The sequence below is a fragment of the Neofelis nebulosa genome, chromosome 9 (genome assembly GCF_028018385.1).
Source record: "Neofelis nebulosa isolate mNeoNeb1 chromosome 9, mNeoNeb1.pri, whole genome shotgun sequence".
NCBI classification, from domain to species: Eukaryota; Metazoa; Chordata; class Mammalia; order Carnivora; family Felidae; genus Neofelis; species Neofelis nebulosa.
The window spans coordinates 74,224,271-74,242,709 of NC_080790.1; the positions used below are offsets into that span (position 1 = coordinate 74,224,271).

Consider the following 18,439-nt stretch of genomic DNA (forward strand, 5'->3'; position numbering starts at 1 on the left):
CCATCCCAGGGACCCAGAGAGGGGGCCCAATTTACCTCAGGCCACAAGGGAATCAAAGCTGCAGGGCCTGGGCTCCTGACTTCCTGTCCCTGAATGCTCTCCTCACTATCTCTGCAGCTGGGAGGAGGGGGTGCAGGCAGAGGAAAGAAGAAGAAAAAGCCAGAGCAAGAGAAGAGGGTACGTGGGAAGGAGGCACAGAAGGCAGGAGGGAGAAGGGCGGGGAGCTGGGATAGAGGGGAGCGTGAGGGAAGACAAAGAGAGGGATGAAGAGGAATGGAAGAAAAGCACGAGAGGAGGTGGGCGGGGGGCACTGGTGAGGCTGTTTCTCCCTTGACTGCAATGTTATAATAAACATGACTGTCAGACACTGCCCTGGCCACCCACCCCAGTTCTCCAGTCTGCCCAGCTGACAGCGCGACAGCCGTTACCTGCCAGTGCCCAGGGCCTCCTGAGTACTGTCCCCATAGAAGGCTGGGTCTCCCATCCTGAGATGCCTTGGGCAAAGGGTTTCCGGGCACAGATTCAGCCTGGACCAGTGGGGTTACTGGCTCTTGCTCGACGGATCTGTTTAGCAGTTGGAGCTCTGTGCCCAGTGCCCAGACATGGTGAATCCGCCATTTGGGAGCAGGGACTTGGGCCAACTTCCCCCCGCTGAGGGAAAGCCCATGGCCGCCCATGAGTGCCCTGGATATCCAGGTTAGGGGATCTCTTCCCTACATCTGTCTCCCTTTCTCTAGCACACTGTTAGCTCCCAGAGACATGAGCTTCAGTGAAAGAGGGAGGTGGGCCATCTTGCTCTTCTGGAAGGCACCTCTCGACACACAGGATCCTGGAGCATCTGTTAGTCCTGGTGCCTCTCCCATCATCACACAGACCCTCTGCTAAAGAGGCAACATTCCTGGAATGGATCTCTCAAGTGGAAGCCCTCCGTGATGCTTCTCACATCTGACTGGGATGGGCGGAGGCTTGAAGAGGCTTGAAGAAGGGAAGCCCTTCACTCAGTAAGTGCTCAGCAAATGCTGGCTGGTGATGCTGGTAGCTTATGCAGTGCAGACTGCTCCAGAATCTTCCCATTCTCAGAATAAAGAACCTGGCACACTTTCTTCCTTCCCTTTCTGGCTGTGGCTGCTGTCCCTCAATCTATCCCCACTTTCTTCTATAATGACAGAGCCCCTGCTTTTTAACAGGGCTTATAGGCAACCAGGACGGTGACATTTCCCACAGTCCTATGCAGCTAGTTGCTGTCATGTGACTAAGTTCTGGCTGGTGGATCATGAGGGGAAGTGATTAGTGCAAATTCTAAAATATGCCCTGACTGGGAGGGGGTGTCCCCTTCTCCCACTCTTCCTGGTTATGCCTGGGAAGGTGAATGTGGTGAAGGCCATCATAGATCACAGGGGTGAGAGTGACTCCCCAGGTAGAGCAGAGCCAATGAAATGGAAGGAACCTGGGTCCCTGGACCAGGAGAGCACAGCTGTCATCCCAGTCAAGGCCTCCATCTCTGAGTTGTTACAATGGCTTCTGAGTTGTTACAGTGGCTTCTGCAAAGTAGACGCTTTGTTTTTCTTACAAAGCGTCTACTTTGCAGAAGCCACTGCCATTTTGGATTGGTCACACACACCCAAACTTGTCTCCTAATGCCACTCTGCCCAACCCTTACTTGGCACCACATTCGTGGCATTCAGATTTTGCTCTTGAGAGTTCTCTGTAGGCTGAATATCTAGGGTAACATCCAGAGAAGAAAGGCTAATGTGCAAGTTATCGAAAGGCATGTGTTTACACCGATAATTCCCAAGCCTAATTACAGGCTTACTCCTTCCCTGGAGTTACCAGGATGCACTAGCATCCGGAGCATAAAGCAGCATACTTGAGAAATGCAAGGTTTGTGAAATGCAAAAATGTGTTCATTTGCTGATGGTAGTAAACAACATGCGTCATTAAACCAAAGGCCTTGGGAACTCTAGAGTAGGCAATGCACAACTCCGATCCGATCGCCGGGTTGCTGATGTGCCCCTTGAAGTTGGTGAAGGCCCAGTGTGGGCAGCTTCCTACCCCAAGCACATGTAGGGGCCGGGGCACCGGTGTGCCTCTTGGGAGCCGTTACGGCTTCATGTCTTAGCAGATGACAGGGGGCTCTCTGCCTAAGGGGAGGCTTTTTTTAATATCCCTCTGGAGTTTTCAACATTCCTTTTCCTACTCAGGATGCAACAAGCCGGCTGTGGAACACAGCTCCCACACATCCCTAGCATCCTAAGGGACCCTCCTATGCTAGCTGTGGCAATGTTTGCATTATTAAAATGCTTCCCTGTTTAGCCTGTAAATCCTGGCCCAACTGTCCCCCTCCACCACATTCAGAACCTATGGTGGCGGAGTAGGGGGAGTACTGCATGCTAATAGGACCATATGTGAAATCCAGGCAGTGGGAAACCTCAGATTCCCAGGTAACCACATTCTGCCTCTGACTTGCAATGTCCGCCAGTCTCCAGAACCATCTACTTGCAGTGTCTTCTGCATCTCCCCTGGATGTCTGTAGGCACCACCCCCTGGGTAGAGAAGGGCACTCAGGGTAACCAGAAAACAGGCGAGGAGCTTCACTCGGGCAGTTCTCGATCAGAAGGCCATGTTGGCCTGGTGCGTTTCTAGGATTCCACTTATTTTTTTTTAATTTTTTATTTTTGAGATGGGGGTAAGGGGCAGAGAGAGAGAGAGGGAGAGAGAGGATCCGAAGCAGACTTCTGCTGAGGGCAGAGAGCCCGATATGGGGCTCGAACTCCCAAACCATGAGATCATGGCTTGAGCCGAAGTCAGACGCTTAACCAACTGAGCCACCTGGGAGCCTCTAAGGATTGCACTTATTCTGCTACCTTCCTTTTTCTTCTTCTTCTGCTGCTATTCTGTGTCATTCAGGTACATTGATGGCCTTGATTCTTTCCCCTTTCACTTGAACCCACCTCTCACCCCGGCTTAGATGAAATTCTCAAACCCAGCAAGTGCCTCCCTGGAATCCTTAGTGGAGGCTCAAGGACGGTCACCACTGGGGGCCATCCTGCTTCTGTCTCCAGCACGACTATAGTGGATGGGACAGAGACCAAGCACCATTTACTGGTGTCCCACGCTGCACTAACTGCTTTACACACGTCAGCTCATAGTTCATGATCAGGACAGGCAGAAAGGGGCTGGCATTAGAATCCAAGCTCTGTGGGGCACCTGGGTAGTTCAGTTGGTTGAGTGTCCAACTCTTGATTTCAGCTCAGGTCATGATCCCAGGGTTGTGAAACCGAGCCCTGCATCGAGTTCCACACTCTGGAGGCTGCCTGAGCTTCTCTCTGTCTCTCTCTCCTTCTGCCCCTCTGGCTCTTGTCTAAAATAATAATAAAAAAAGAACCCAGCTGTGTGTGACCCTGAAGCTGCCTGCCTCCCCAACACTAACTGTCCCTCAAATTCCCCGGTGGCAGTGGTGCCAGTTACCTATCAAGAGGCCACCTGAGGGGCAGTCGGTTAGGCATCTGACTTCTGCTCAGGTCATGATCTCACGGTTTGTGGGTTCAAGCTCCACATTGGCCTCTATGCTGACCGCTCAGAGCCTGGAGCCTGCTTTGGATTCTGTCTCCCTCTCTCTCTGCCCCTTCCCTGCTCATGCTTGGTCTCGATCTCTCTCTCTCTCTCTCAAAGATAAACATTAAAAAAAATTTAAAAAAAATAAAGAGGGAATGGCCATCCCAGTGTTATCAGCCCTCTGCTTTCAATGAACTACACTGCCAGCCCTCACCTCTTCTCTGTGAGCCTCTAGGGTTTGAGTACTAACTGGTTTTACTCAGGGGAAGATGGGCAAGAAGGAGGGATGGGCCTGTTTTTGAGACTAAGAAGACTATCCATCTACGTGGTCTTTCTTCAAATCTTCTTACACTTATATTTGCTGACAGATAGCCTCTCCCAGGTAGGCAGGCAGGTCCTGTCCCCATTTGGTGCAGAAGGAAGCCCATAGCCAGACAGATTAAGTGACTTTTCTTGGGCCAAGCAAAGAAGAGCTGGAACCAGGGCTCCAGGTTTCTGATCCCCAGGCCTTTCCATGAGTACTACAGTCTACCCAGGCCTTGGCAGGGGCCCTCACAGCCCCACACTCCTTCCTCCAGGGCAGGGCACGGCTGAGAGGCCTGCAGGCGGGCAGGTGGGTGTCACTGGGGCCGGAGACACTCACCAGCCTGGAGCCAGATCTGTTCCAGCGTGGTCCACAGCTGCATGGGGCCCTGCTTCAGGACTGAGCTCGGCACAGTCAGCTCTGACATGGCCTCCTCCAGCCGGGAGGCCGCGATGGATGATGCGCGCCGAGACCCTGCAGAGCAAGAGGGGAGAGGGCTGAGCAGCACAGTCGGAGCAGTGACTGGAGCAGCCCCACGGCTGGGCAGCTGCAAAACAGCTCACAGAGCACTGGGAAGGGCCCTCCTTGTACCCTCACCCATGGCTGGGATTGAGGAGTGTCAGGCAGCAAGCCTGCTTCCAAGAGTCTATCACTAGAGAAGATAGTCATAAATGTTGGCAAAGGTGCCTGCACTACTGAAAAGAGAAATGATCTGAATGTCTAACGATAGGGAGTGGTTCAAAATAAGTGAGGGTTGGGGCGCCTGGGTGGCGCAGTCGGTTGAGCGTCCGACTTCAGCCAGGTCACGATCTCGCGGTCCTTGAGTTCGAGCCCCGCGTCAGGCTCTGGGCCGATGGCTCGGAGCCTGGAGCCTGTTTCCGATTCTGTGTCTCCCTCTCTCTCTGCCCCTCCCCCATTCATGCTCTGTCTCTCTCTGTCCCAAAAATAAAAAAAATAAAAAAAAAACGTTGAAGAAAAAAAAACAAAATAAGTGAGGGTACGTTCACACAAGACCCTGCAGTCATTAAAATAATGACACATATATCTGGAAACCGATGTAGAAGGATGTTCACATTATGTAGTTAGGTGAAAACAGCATGTTAGAAAAGGGTATGATTATTTATTTATGTTTATTTATTAATTTTGAGAGAGAGAAAGAGCATGAGCAGGCAAAAGGCAGAGAGAGAGAAGGATAGAGAGAATCCCAAGCAGGCTCTGTGCTGGCAGCACAGAACCCGATGCAAGGCTTGAACCCACGAACTGTGAGATCATGACCTGAGCTGAAACCAAGAGTTGGACGCTTAACCAATAGAGCCACCCAGGTGCCCCTGGTCACATTTGTATAAGAAAGAAATAGGGACTAGAGAAAAGGTCTGAAAGGCCATTATTAAGGTCTGGATTTTGAAATGGTGGATGATTTTTCTTTTCTTCCTTTTGCTCTTTGCTTTCTGTTTTCACCAGTGCATGTTATCGTATCTGATATAGAAGGGTCCCACTTGAGGTTGTGCTGTGAAGGATCCTTGGGTAGCAACTCAGGTCAGACCCTGTGCCCTCCGGAGAACCTCCCCGGTGGCAGTTCTGGGTGACACGGGTCCCTGTTGAGGATATATAAGCCATTGACATTTACAATTCACATGCAGGTGAAATGTGAGCACTTCTCTCGTTCTCTCTCTCTCTCTCTCTCTTTCTTTCTCTCTCTCAGAGGCAATAAAGGCTCCAATAAACTCAGGAGACCTCGGGGCAAACCACAGATGGTTTCAGTTTATAAGACAAGTGCACGTGGAGTCCTAATAATTGGCTCATGGTTCTTTCTCCCTAACTGCAAGGGCGCTATGCCCTCCTTCACCATTCTCTCCTTGGAGCCAGCAGCTCCACATTCAGCCCAGCGCCCCCTCAGATGTGCCTCCAAGTCAAGTCAGGTGCAGGGCTTGGCATCGGAAATCAGCTCCATCAGTGACAACAAAGATGCATCTCGGTTCATGTCCACAGAGGTGGAAAAAATGAGCAATGCCACTAAACGCAACTGCCTCACACTCCATTCGGGTGACTAATTCTTCTTGTGCCTTTGCTTTTCTGCTTTAATCAGGGCCTCCTTTCAAACAGTTCTCTATGGGCTTAGAGTTATAAATTTGAGCTCAGCTCATTCCTTTCTACTTGACTCCACTCGATCTACTAAGGACATTTTAATGGCAGACATTGGCCTTGAGTTTAGCCTAAGGGGAGATGGTTTCTGTGCTCCACAGTCAACTCTCCACCCTGGCTCTCCTCTCTGCACCCCTGCCCAGGAGGCTGGGTCCGTCCCTTGCCTGCTCCAGCAGTCCACTTTCCGCCCCAGAGCCAGGATGGGCCCAGAAAGATGCCCGACGGCAGCTCCTTAGTTTCTTAGCACCAGGCTCTGGGGCCACGGCTGGCCAAGAGCAGGGTGGGTTTGGCCAGACTGGGAAGATGCCACTCTCCCCTTCCAGTGCTCAGGCTGGGAGAGGGCGTGGTGGGCCCGCATGGGCAGCTGCCCACGGGCACGTTCTTACCAGAGTCTGCATCATGGGCATCGGGCAGAGTCAGATGCATGCCACTCTGCTTCTTCAGTGTGACACCCTCGCCGAGGCTCCCATCCTTTTCCAGGCCTCTGAAAGGCAAAGGAAAGCCAGGCCCCAGTGAGGCAGAGGGCTTGCAGGGAGAACAAGGGAGTCTTACACCAGGCAGGGTCTGAGGCTGAGAGTTTAGGCCTGGGAATGGAGCCAAAGCTAGGACCACTATGAAGGGTGGAGACCACCAGAGATGGCAAGACAGATCGGGCCTCAGGCTTACCCTAGAATCTGGCTAACCCCAGAAGCTACACTGACATGCTGTTACTCCCCAGCATGTGTACACACCCACACCCACACACCACCACTATGTGCCCGTGGGGCCATCAGTCTCCCCGCTATTCCTTAACACTACCACATTTCATCCCTGCAGCTAACATTTGCTCATGCAAACCAAGAATGTTCTTGCTGTTTGTTCTTTTGGTCCACACAAACCCCCCCCCCCCCCATCCTTTAGAACCCAGCCCAGAGCCCCTCATACAGCCAGAAAGCCTCCTGTGCCCCTCACAGCTGCCTTCTCCCCTGCCCTCCGTCAGCATGGATCCAGCAGCACATGGGTTAGAAACTCTCCCTCCTCTGAAGTCAGTGATGGTAGAAGCTCCCCTGGGACGAAAGGAGGTCTTTGCTACCTTTTGCCACCCTCACAATGTCCAGCAGAGTGCCAGGCACAGAGCAGGCACCAAGATCCAGCTTCCAAGGAAAACTTGGTCTTCACGGGCTACCAGAAATACCCCCAGCCCAAGCCCCAGGGAAGGAAGGCCCAGCCACCATTCTGCATCAGGCACTCTACGTCGGGCTACCAGGGTAGCCCCAGAAGAACCAGAGGGAGGGCCCTGCGGGGGCAGATAAACAAGCATGGTACTCTCCCCTGCCCCCAATTCCCCAGGTCCTTGTGGTTCCCACACTGCTAGGGAGGTTCCTCTTTTCTCAGAGTGGGGAAGCGGGGTGGGGGGTGGGGGGAGCCACAGCTCAGAAAGGCAGCACAGCCTGTTGTGCCCATCCTGGGGCACACATACCTCCAGCCACCCCGCCTACTTCTGGGGTTGCCCTTGAACCTGCTGACCAGGGAAGCCTGGAGGAGGGCCAAGGTAAACAGGGCAGGATAGATGGCAAGCCCAGCCTGGGGCCAGAGGCTTCTGACCTTCAGGGGGTGTCAAGATGATGGTCCCAATCAAGAATGCCAGGGCCCAGGGTGTCCTTGCCATTTTAACTCATGCTCACACTGGTCTGAACTTGGGCCTGTGGGTGCACGGCCATGGTGCAGACATTAGAGGAAACCATCCACAAAACACAGTAGATCCAGGTTGATGCCTTTCCTCCCCACCCTTTTCTGCTCCCAGAGGCACCAGAGTGCAGTGCCAAAGAGCCAGAGACACCGACCACCCCTCCTTAGCTGTGGGACCCTCAGCAAAGCATTCTAAGTCTTACTTTTGTCATCTCATTGTGTGCAGTAACAAGCAGAAGATGCCTATCTCATGAGTTTACCGTGAGGAGTACAGGAGACAACATGGGCAGGTGCCCAGCGCAGGCAGCTTCTTGTCTCACCATCCCTCCCAGCCCAAGAAGGACTCCAGAAACAGCCCATCTCAGGGGACTTTTGTCACTTGGTTCTAGGCCAACATACAGCATTGCTCCTATCCTGAAGAACCTGGCAGCCACCAGGGGAGGAGAGGTGGGGAGGAGAGTCCATGATGAGCACTTCAAAACACCTAGATCATGAAGGTTGAACTGAAGCGTCCAAGGCTGGGTGACTACAGGCTCCATGAAGGAAAGCATCTGAGCAGGGCCTGGGGACAGCATGGGCTGGCCCAGGTGGAGCTGAGGAAGGAGGGTGTATGGGTGGGGTGGGTAGGCCAGACCTTCAGGCTGTGGATTCTGGCCTGTCCTCAGCTGCTCAGAAGCAGATTTCACAAGTCCTAGTTTCTGCTCTGTGGCTCCAGGTTCAGAAAGAATGCTTCCTATTTGACTCCAGGCAGCTGGCCTGGCTGAGCCCTGCCCCGCCCTGAGTGGGGAGCTATGGGAGGCTTCCCAAAAGAGGTGCCTGGGGAACCTAGGAGGAGCTCCACCAGGCCCTCCTATCACAGATGAGTGTGTGAGTGGTGACTTAAACAACCCTAGCAAGAACCCACAGCCCCAGCCCTGGAGAGAACATGGGGCAGCCCCACAGTTCTGCTGCCTGGAGGGGAGGCCCAGGATGGGCCCAAATGCCAAGACACGGGGCTGCAGCTCAGAGAGGCCCCACAAAGACCGCCTGGAGGAGCAGGCAACCAGCCATCCAGCCAAGAGGAGGTTCCTGCCACCTCCAATGACAGCTCCTTTCTGTAAGGGGAGCCAGACTATACACCTGCAGGCTCCATGAAGGAGTGACTGTAGCCAGTGAGTGGCTGAGCAAGGGGTATCTCAGTGCAGGCCCCGCTCATCCCAGAGTCTGGTCCTCACCCCCGTATCACCCAGCTGCCAGACAGCTCCCCATTCCCTTTCTGAAAAGTCCCTCACCCCAGAGCCTCCTTCTGGCACCTTCCATTCACTGGGTCCTGCTCTGCCCTGGAATCTCTCAGGCCTTTCAAAGGCCTTCAGAGCGAGGCAGACCCTATTTGCCCAAGGATTTTAACCTCATTGGATTACCCTGGAGCCTCCTCTGTAAATTTCACCACCAGAGAGACATGCCTCTGGGGATTGTGAAACCCTTTAGGGTTCCCAGAGTCCCTGTGAAAATGCAAACACATCTACCGGTGTGGGGTCCCTTAAGGCCTCCGGGAGATGATACAGCCAACAATTTCAGGGAAGGGGAGGGAGGGAGGACCAGAGGACCAGGAAGTCATGGTGCACCTGCCGGGCACAAGGCCCTTTTCTGCTTTGGGCTGCACGGTGTCCCAGGAGATTTGAGCAAAAACTTTCAGCAGATTCAGTCTGCACAAGAGTCCCTATCTGGCCCAGGAGAAACCCAGAGCCCAGGCTGGGGGCTGTGGCAGGAGATAGGATGAGTGGAGATGGTGGGTGAGTGGGGAAGAGGGGCGGGCCTTTCAGGAACTCTGCTTCTTCCTCTTCCCTCTAGCTTCCAAATGGAGCCAGGAAGAAGCAACCGGCTCAGGGCTGCGACTCAGGAGACCCAGGTTCAAGCCCCAGCACTACCATTTACCAGGTGAGTGACTGGCAAATTCTCTACGGTTCCTGAGTCTAAGTTTCCCTCCTGGGGTGAGAATAAAATCTGACAGTGTATAATATGTAAGTAACAATCCCAGAACCTGGCCCAGATGCTCAATAATAACTTCATTCTTACCCCTCGGAACTTCAGTTTCCTAAACAGGTTCTTTGTGTCCTCACAGAGGATTGTCAAAAGGTTAAAATTAGCCTACGGATGTAAAAGGCCCCAGGAGCAGTAAGTAGCACACTCTGATTCAAATATCGTCACCACCCCCAGGCATCATGACCACTCAGCTATGGGCTGTTGCCCTGGCAACCACCCCCTGTCAGTGCTGCCCTCCACCCCCTGGGCGACCCCAAGGATGATGATGGCCACTCACCCCAGCTGGGAGAAGCTGTACAGGGTCTGCCACAGCCGCAGCATTTGTCTGCAGGTCACAAGGGCTTCCTCCGGGCCTTTCAGGACCTGCTCCAGCTTCACCTTGGTGAACATCAGGCTGCAGGGAAGGACAGGAACAGTTAGCACGTCCCTGAGAGGGCCCCCTTTCCCTTGGTCTTCCTCCCAGGCTGGGAACCCAAGGGATTCTGCCCCACCGTGCTGCCCACTCCTCTCATCCACTTGGCCCCTGATCAGATACTCTCCTGCCCCACTCTCTGAAGCACTGTTAGGTGTGTCTGCTAGTCTTGCTTTGTTTGTTCCTCTTACCCACATCCACGGCATGCACCATCCTCAGTGATCATGTGGCCATTTTTATATTCACACACCCCACAGGCCCCCAGTGAACCTTGTATATGAGAGACCCAGAAAGCATTTGCTCATCCAGGAATGGAGCTAAGCAAGGAACTGAAAAAGAAAGGTTACCTAAAGGCCAGAGTTGTGCTTTAGACCTTGCCAGCGCACAATAAATGCTCAATTAACATCTCCTAAACTGAACTGCAAACTGCTTCCTGACCCCGGATACATGAGGAGTGTCATTAGTCATGTGTTACTTTACCAAAGAATTCTTCACTGGATTTCCTAAAACAGCCAGCTCCCCTTATATGTGCAATAGGACTCAAGTGACACCAAGTCCTATTCAGTCGCCATTTAGGAACACAGTTGCTCTGCAAAGGGAGGCAGCAACTTCAGAATCTCTTTCAACCTGAAAACTGGGCGTCCTCTGAGGTCAGGATGCTGCTGGATGTGTGGATGTGGCCCTGAAGGGGGCTGGGAGGAGAGGGGAAGGGCTGCTCCCACCAGAAGGTGGGACCACAGGAGGGGCCGACAGCTCCCTTCCTCTGTCCTGGACATAGCAGAGACCGTTAGAACACTGCTCACCATAACTGGGGCGGGGGTGGGGGGCTGGGAGACCTGCTGTGCCAGGTGTTGACCTTTCAGTTGTCAGGGAGTATTGGGGTCCCAGGGGAGGGTCAAGGCAGCCGGGGACACTAAGGACATTCAAGGCAGTGGCGATTCACTAATGGCTGTGGAAGTACTGCATTCTTTATACTGTGGGTACTGCCAGCCACACTGATGCACACCAGCTGCCTGGGCAGCATGTGAACTTGGCTGAGCCACTGAGACCCAAACAAGGCTGTGGCTCTGGTTCTCACTGGGTGGTGAGCGTGAGGCCCTGTTAATCCTGGCATCGCTGGGACAAACCCACATGACTGTCAGGCCCTGTACTTGATCGCTGCCCGGTTAGTTCTGCTGGACCATCTGAGGTTGGCACACGGGCCCTCATAGAAGTGGAGTCCTGCATCTAGACAGGGTGCATCCTGTGATCTGAGGCTGGAGGCACCATACAGGGAGGCCAGCCTCCACCTGGGAGCTTTCCCCTTTGACCTTTTCGCGAACTTGGAGCCCTGGCCTGAGACCTTGTGCTGAGACCTGGGCCTCCAGCCTGATGAAGGACGTTGATGGCCTCACTCTGCTCCTTGCTTCTCACACCTTGTTTTTCTTAGATTGTGACTTGCTGCTACAGAATGAAGATCAGAGTGGAATTTGCCCCAGTTCTCTTTTCAGAGGAGGAGGTCTGAATTCTGACCAATTATTATTTTTCCTCCTCACCTTTCCTCAAAAATGCATGTGCATTTTCTGCCTCTGCTCACAGGACCCTGGCACCCCCACCCTCCCCTGGCCTTGTCTCTCCATGTTCATCCCCTTTCAAGCTTGACCATATATCCCACCTTCTCCAGGGAGACTTCTCAGACCCTTAGGATGCCTTGTGCCCTTAGAACATCTACTAGTGAACTGCCTGGCTGGCTTACAGGGAGGCCTAGGGAGGCCAGAAACTGGGGTCCCCACAGTTTAGACTGCACAGGGCTGGGCAGGAGCATGGTCTCTGCATCTTGGTGGGTAGCTGCTGGGGAAAACTGGACCTGCCATCCCTACTCTTCCTTCCTGGATTCTCGAAGGGTCCAACACTCCACAAGTATTAGGAACCTCTGCTTCAGGAATATGGAGTAGAAAACATGATTTCTGCCCTCAAGATAACAATTAGTGCTAAAAATGACAAATTGCCTAGCTAATAAGGTGCTGATTATCAAGTGATAATCAACTGGATCAGACTCAATGCAATGAAGGAAGAGATAAGGGATCTTGCTGGGGCTGGTGTTTGATGAAAAGGAGGGTGGCTCAGTCAGTTTCAGCTCAGGTCATGATCTCACGGTTTGTGGGATTGAGACCCAAGGGCTCTATGCTGTCGGGCACTGTGCTGACAGCGTGGATCCTGCTTGGGATTCTCTCTGCCCCTCCCCCACTTGTGCGCACATGCTCTCTCACTCTCAGAAATAAATAAAACCTAAAAGGATTAAAAAAAAAAAAGGATGGTGGGGAGGCACATGGTTGGGAGTTGGGGAGAGGTAAAGCATTGGGAAGGGGGGAACCAGTGGCTGGAGAAGGTGTTGATGAGGCGTGAAGACCCCTTCCTGCCGGTGTGGGGAACATCCAGGCTCAAGTCCATTCTAAGGCTGCCCTCCCCGCCCCCTTCAGACAACCAGAGCAGCGGAGTCCCCTGGGCAAGGCCACTTAGGGCGGGGCTAGGCTGGTTCCTGGGACAGCTCCCTGGGCGGACCAGCCCTGAAGCATTGCCCTGGTACCCCATCTCCCCAGACATGCCTCCTCTTCAGCTCCTCTCTTCCAGGCCCAGACCCCCTCCTGTTCCCTGCATCCCTGAGAGCCAGGATGAGTGGCAGACCTGACCACACCATGTGCCTAGAACAGAAGTAGCTAAAAGCTGAGCTGGCATAGTGTCTTCTACCAACACAGGCTGTTATCCTCCCGGCTGCTGACATTCCATTAGTGTGAGTGACCCAGAACGGAATTTCTCCACCAAACCACATCCTTTCTGGGCTGGGGCAAGCGCTCCAATAGTCACCCTCTGGTCAGATCCTTCACTCCCGGATCCTGGGAGGCTCCAGATTAGCTCCTGAGATCTCCTTAGTCTCACAGTGCAGCAGTGCCAAGAGGGAATTTCCTCAACAAAGAACCCTGCCCTGACTGTCCATGACATCAATTCAAGTGCCTTTGTGCAGCCACCTTCCATTCCCGCCTCTCCTCCCATGCCCTTGGGCACCCGCGTGCTGCTCATATGAGTATTAGCAACCTGAACTGGAGGACAGGCTCCTGGACTCATCTGTGTCCTGCTTCATGTCATCGCTCTTGCTAGGACTTCCCCTTTCCCTCCAACATCCGGCCAACTCCCAACCACATGTCACCCTCTGACCTTCTGTGTGTCCCCGTGGGGGCTGTACACATACCCCTTCTGGAGAGCCTTCACTATGTTGGACTTGGTTATCTGCACACCTGCTGGCATGCCTCTAATTCACTGCTGAACTCTCTCCCCTGCCCTCCCCCACTCCCCGTCACAGCACAGGGCTCCTCTCCATCCCCTTGGCCAGGATGGGTGGCCCAGTTCTTTGCACAACAGGACAAGAAGGCTGGCAGAGCACTGGTGTGCCACTGCGGCTGGTGGGCAACGCTTTCCAGCCCACACAAGAGGCCAGAGCCTCGTCAGAACCTGGTGCTTCCTGGGCGCCCCACCCCTTCAGCCCAGCCCCTGGCACGCCTGCTTTATACACCAAAATGAATCTAAAACGTCATTTGAAGAAAGGATTCTGAGACTTGAAAAAAGCCCACTTTTTTAATTTGGTGGTTCTAGTCCTCCTCCAGCGTGACCACCCTTGCTCTTCTCTGAATATTCAGTAGTTTTTACTTAGCACTTACACAGTATAGACTTATATCTCTAGATATTATCTATCTATATATGTGTTTTTATATATTTATCTTTTTGCCACATAGGCTTATGAGTTTAATAACACATAAATTTATGTCAAGCGTTTTTAAATTCAAATAATCTGGACACAGTGTGTGTCTGGTCCCGCCTACAGATGGCAAAACTACTATTTATGTTGTCCTGTGTCCTGCCACATGTCTCCACCTGGATGGCAGGTACTTGCAGGCCAGGGCCCTGCTTGCCACCACATCAGGGTCCTCCTCGCCTCTCCAGTGCCCGGCACAGAGCCGAGCGCATGGTGTCTGCTTAGTCTGTGAAAATGTGTGTTGTTACAACCATCTGGCCACACTCAGGGGTCTCACAGTCCATGTTAAATCAGAGCTGATTTCTACCACCCCCACTTCCCACTGCTGGGTCTTGGTTAGGAGGTAGGAGAGGAAATCTGTTCACTTGGTGCCTCATAACTGCAGAGTGGGCTGGACTCATGTAGCCAACGAGCAATGTGCCGGCCGAGTCTGTTTTAAGCTGTCTGGAAGCAAAGTTTTACAGAGCCTGGGAGCAGCAGGGGGTTCTGGGTAGGACATGAAGATGTCTGACTCCTTGTGATTTGGGGTCTTCATCCTGGAAGACAGTCACCCAGGCAGAGTCAGAAGTACAACCAGGGGATGTCTCTGAGACAGTAAGGCCCAGAACATGGGCACCTAGCAGCCCTCACACCCTGACGGGAGCCACTGTGGGAGAGGAATGGCCACACTGCTGTTCTCAGACCCTGCACTGTGATGTCGCTCAGAGTGGACAGACACTGGCCTAGTAGTGAGAAACCTGAACCAAAGCCCCAGCTGTGTGGTCACCCAGCAGGGCATGTCACAGGTTCCAGTAAAACAGGAGTGAGGTCTCCCACTAGATGAACTGCAATGACCTATAAGCAGCAGCTGAGAGACCGCAGCTGCATTCAGTCCTCAAGCATGGGCCTGCTGAGGCTGTGGGAAGGGACTCTTGCTTTCACACTGCTGGTGTAGATGACCCGGAAAAGCAGTTTCTAGGCCTTGAGCCTCTGAAGGCTCCCAGAAAACCCCTGAACCTCATGGCCTGTTTGGCAAGGCAGGGGGCCCTCCTCGTGGCTCCCGGGACTTAAGAAGGGTGTGAGAAAGGAAGAGGACAGGAGGGGATGGACGGAGCCCCAGCCGACTAGGTTGAAGCACCCCCTCTTGCCAGCACTTTCCTGTGTGTCAAGCTGTGGAAGCCCATACCGAATAAACACCAAGGTCTTACAAGACTGAATGCTCTTCCCACGCCTTGCATCTGAAGGCAGATGTGAAAGCGAGTGTTCTCTCTGGGGAGAGGAAGGAGCAAGAGTCCATGTAAACACACCATGTGCTCTGTCCTGCTGCAGGGGTGAGGCTGCTGGGGCTACAGGAAGGAGTCCTGGGTCCTGGACTCCACAGTCCTGTCCAGTCGAAGTGGCATGTATGCCCTGGTCCTAGTAGGGAGGCCCAGTGAGGCCACAAGACCACTCTCCAGGAGCCCACACCCTCCCAAAGAATGCTACCTGAGCCTTGGTAGTCCACACTGGCCACCTCATGCCCAGGCTGTGTGCTCCCTCAGCCATCATCCTCCCCACACACTTCATCTACCACTGTGCTCTGATCAAGGCAGGGACCTGCCACCTCCCGCATCACCTGCACAGTCCAGCACCCTGAGGGCACGGACAGATGCTCAGCTGACCTGAACAGAGCCAGCCCCTGCTGGACCATGAAATGTCTCGGCCTGGCAGAGTCTGTCTGCAGCCCTCTGCATCTGGGCCAGCCCTCCTCCTGTGGGGGAAGACAGAGGCCAGCAAGGCCAGTGTCTCCAGGTGTCACCACGGGGCATCTCTGACCATCTTCCCAGTCGCTCGGGCCAGCAGCTGATGAAGGAGGTTCTCAAAGAATGATGGTCAGCCTGGCATCCTTCTCCTCCCTCTCTTCCTGGGCCCTGACTGGCCCATGCTCCTGGGGCAGGATCAGCTTCCTAATTATTTGTCAAAAGGATTAAGACTTGGAGCCATTCCCATCTGAGGCAAAGACAAATCATTTTTCTTCCCACTGCCATAAAGAGGAGATATCTTAGGGTGAGCCTCCTCAGAACTGGGTGAACGTGAGCCTTTCCAAAAAATATATATTTTTTAAAAAGAATTATTTTGTAAATGGGGGATATTTTTGTGAAGATGGCTCTAGCTAAGCAAGCAATAGCCTGGGGTCAAAGGTCACCTTGTCCATTCCCCTTTCCAGGAGCCTCCAATCACTTTTCCTGTGTCCCCTCCCTGGCTGCTCCCTCCAGCACCCCATTCCTGGAGGTCGGGGAATACCAGCAGAGAAGAGCTGGCTGCAGGGAAGGATGTGGGCCGTGTGGGTGGCAAGCACAACGGGTCCACATTTTCACTTCCATGTTCCTGAAAATGGCTCCCTATAAAATTCTCAACATATGCAATAAACACCTGAACATGGCCATTGCTGTCTACTGGAAGGACCCACCTCTGGCCCGTGCCTCGTTCCCCATCAAATGGGAGGAAACAGACGGTGCAGGTGCACTCCCAGGCCCTGGCACCTCCTGGCAAGCGCCTTCACCTCCCTGGGACAGTAATGGAACCACCCAGGAAGGCTGCTGGGAGGACTAAGGGCAATAGAGCCTATAAAGGCAGCCCTGGTGCACAGCCACCCCTCAAGACAGGTCTCCTGAGTCCACACCATCATTGCCAGTCTTCCCTAGTGGACCCTGTGACCGGCAGGGAACACGTCTTTCTTCTCTTTGTATCCCCAGTGCCTGACCTAATGTCAACAAATCTGCTGAATAACAGAAGGAGGTTGAGCCATAGGGACTCACTGAGGCCTCTGGAGAGTTGTGGGCATTCCCAGATTCAGAGAAGTCCCAGGAAGACAGGCTGCATCGCCCTGTGGAACTGTTCATTCTTTGTGGTCCCACCAGCCCCATCCCTCTGGCTCCTGACCATTGTGGGAGCCTTCCATGGTGGGGGAGGGGATGGCGGCAGGTGTGGCGAATGCACAAAAGGGGGAATTATCTCTTTAAAGGACAGTAATTAGTAATTCTGGCTGATGGCTATGCTGTACTGTTTTAATGAAGAGTTCTATTTTTACAGAAAACACATAATTGAGTGAAAAAGCAGGCTATTCTTTGAGTCAGGCGGCCACGCCTCTGAAAAGTCTAACTCCTGGGCCAGGAGGCCAGAGCCTGTACATTGCACCAGGGATACACAGGAATTGGGCCCCACCTTACATGCCCCAGGTCCGACTCAGTGCTGAAAAGCAGGGTCCCAGTCTGATGATTCAAGTCAAACCCTGGTTTCCCTTTTTCTAGCCGTGTGACCACCGGGTCAAGTCACTTTAACTTCTCGGAACCTCAGTTTTGTATCTGTAAAATGGGAATGACAGCATTTTATACAGTATTGTATACCGGCCGGGGAGGGGCAGGGGGGAGGGAGGGTTGTTATGTGGACACAATGCACATTAAGGCCTAGCAGGGCGTTCTTACTTGATAAAGCCCTCAATCCAGGTTTGCCCTACCTGCCATTATTCACCCAGCCTCGATTACGATGACGATGACGTACAGTTTGCTTACTTATGCCTTCATTTGTAAAGTGAGAGTAATGCGGTTGCTCTATCTCCTGGGGTCCCTGAGGGGATCAGGGAGTTAATGCCTTTAGAGTGCTTAGAGCAGTGTCTGGTGCAGAGCACGCACTGGGCGCACTGCTGTCTTGTTATTATTGAAGCACACGGGGTTCGAGCGTCTCAGGGTTGTTCAGCCCGCCACGCGGCTTGGGTTCTGGGCTCTGCTCTGCCCTGTACCAGCTGTCTGACCCTGAGATATCACCTAGCTTTCCCATTAGCTTCTTCATCTTTTCAAGTAGGAGGGCTGCAAAGAGCAAAAAGTAAACACACCCAAACAACAAAACAGGGTAAGTGGAATGAGGGCTGTAAGACGCCAACATCCCTGTGGGTTCCCTCCTTCCCTCCAGAGTAACAAACAAAATGATTCCCGTGGTCTACCCGTCGGAGGGTCTACTGGGGTGTGTGGGTGCCCAGCTGTGGGTCCCCCACAGGGAGGAGGGGGAGGCAGGGTGCAGGCCACAGTCTGCTCTGAAGGTGCTTCCATCACCACGGGGAAGCTCAAACTGTATATCCCAGGCAATCAGGGAACAAACTAGAAGAGAATCCAGTACTCAATGGAGTGGTTCAGTTTTGACCAACAGGAGTGAGGGGTGGGGGGCTTTCAGGGCAGCTAGAGAGGAAGGCTGGCCCAGCAGGGATGAGGACTTGAAAGTGGCGCAGGTTGCCCAGCTGACTAGGCACAGAGGCCCCACCCACAGATGGGAAGGGACAGGGGAAGGGAAGGAGCAGGCCCTCTGGTAGGAGTTGGCCCACACCCTTGCCCTCATTCAGGCTGTGGGGTCACCAGGCTCCAGCACCTGGCTCTAACCAGTGGCCCAGGAAGCCAGGCAGGTCCTGGGCAACACAGGTCACATACACTCTATCAAATTCCATGCCTCTGAGAGACTCCACCAGGGAAATTAACTGGTTAAACTCACACACATGCTCTTTGAGGGTGTTACCTTAAAGTGACTCTAAGAGGAGTGACCT

At 53.4% G+C, this 18,439-nt stretch overlaps 1 protein-coding gene across 2 annotated transcripts in view; it reads right to left on the reverse strand.

The window, feature by feature from the left end:
* The window catches only part of TTC7A (tetratricopeptide repeat domain 7A), a 119,312-nt gene that overhangs the window by 17,793 nt on the left and 83,080 nt on the right, over positions 1–18,439 (reverse strand). For both annotated transcript variants that reach the window (XM_058684188.1, XM_058684189.1), the window contains 3 exons: positions 9,969–10,085; positions 6,388–6,485; positions 4,199–4,333 (listed from right to left, as the gene is read on the reverse strand). In XM_058684188.1, the coding sequence (XP_058540171.1) occupies positions 4,199–4,333; positions 6,388–6,485; positions 9,969–10,085 (350 nt within the window). The remainder of the gene's footprint in view (positions 1–4,198; positions 4,334–6,387; positions 6,486–9,968; positions 10,086–18,439) is intronic.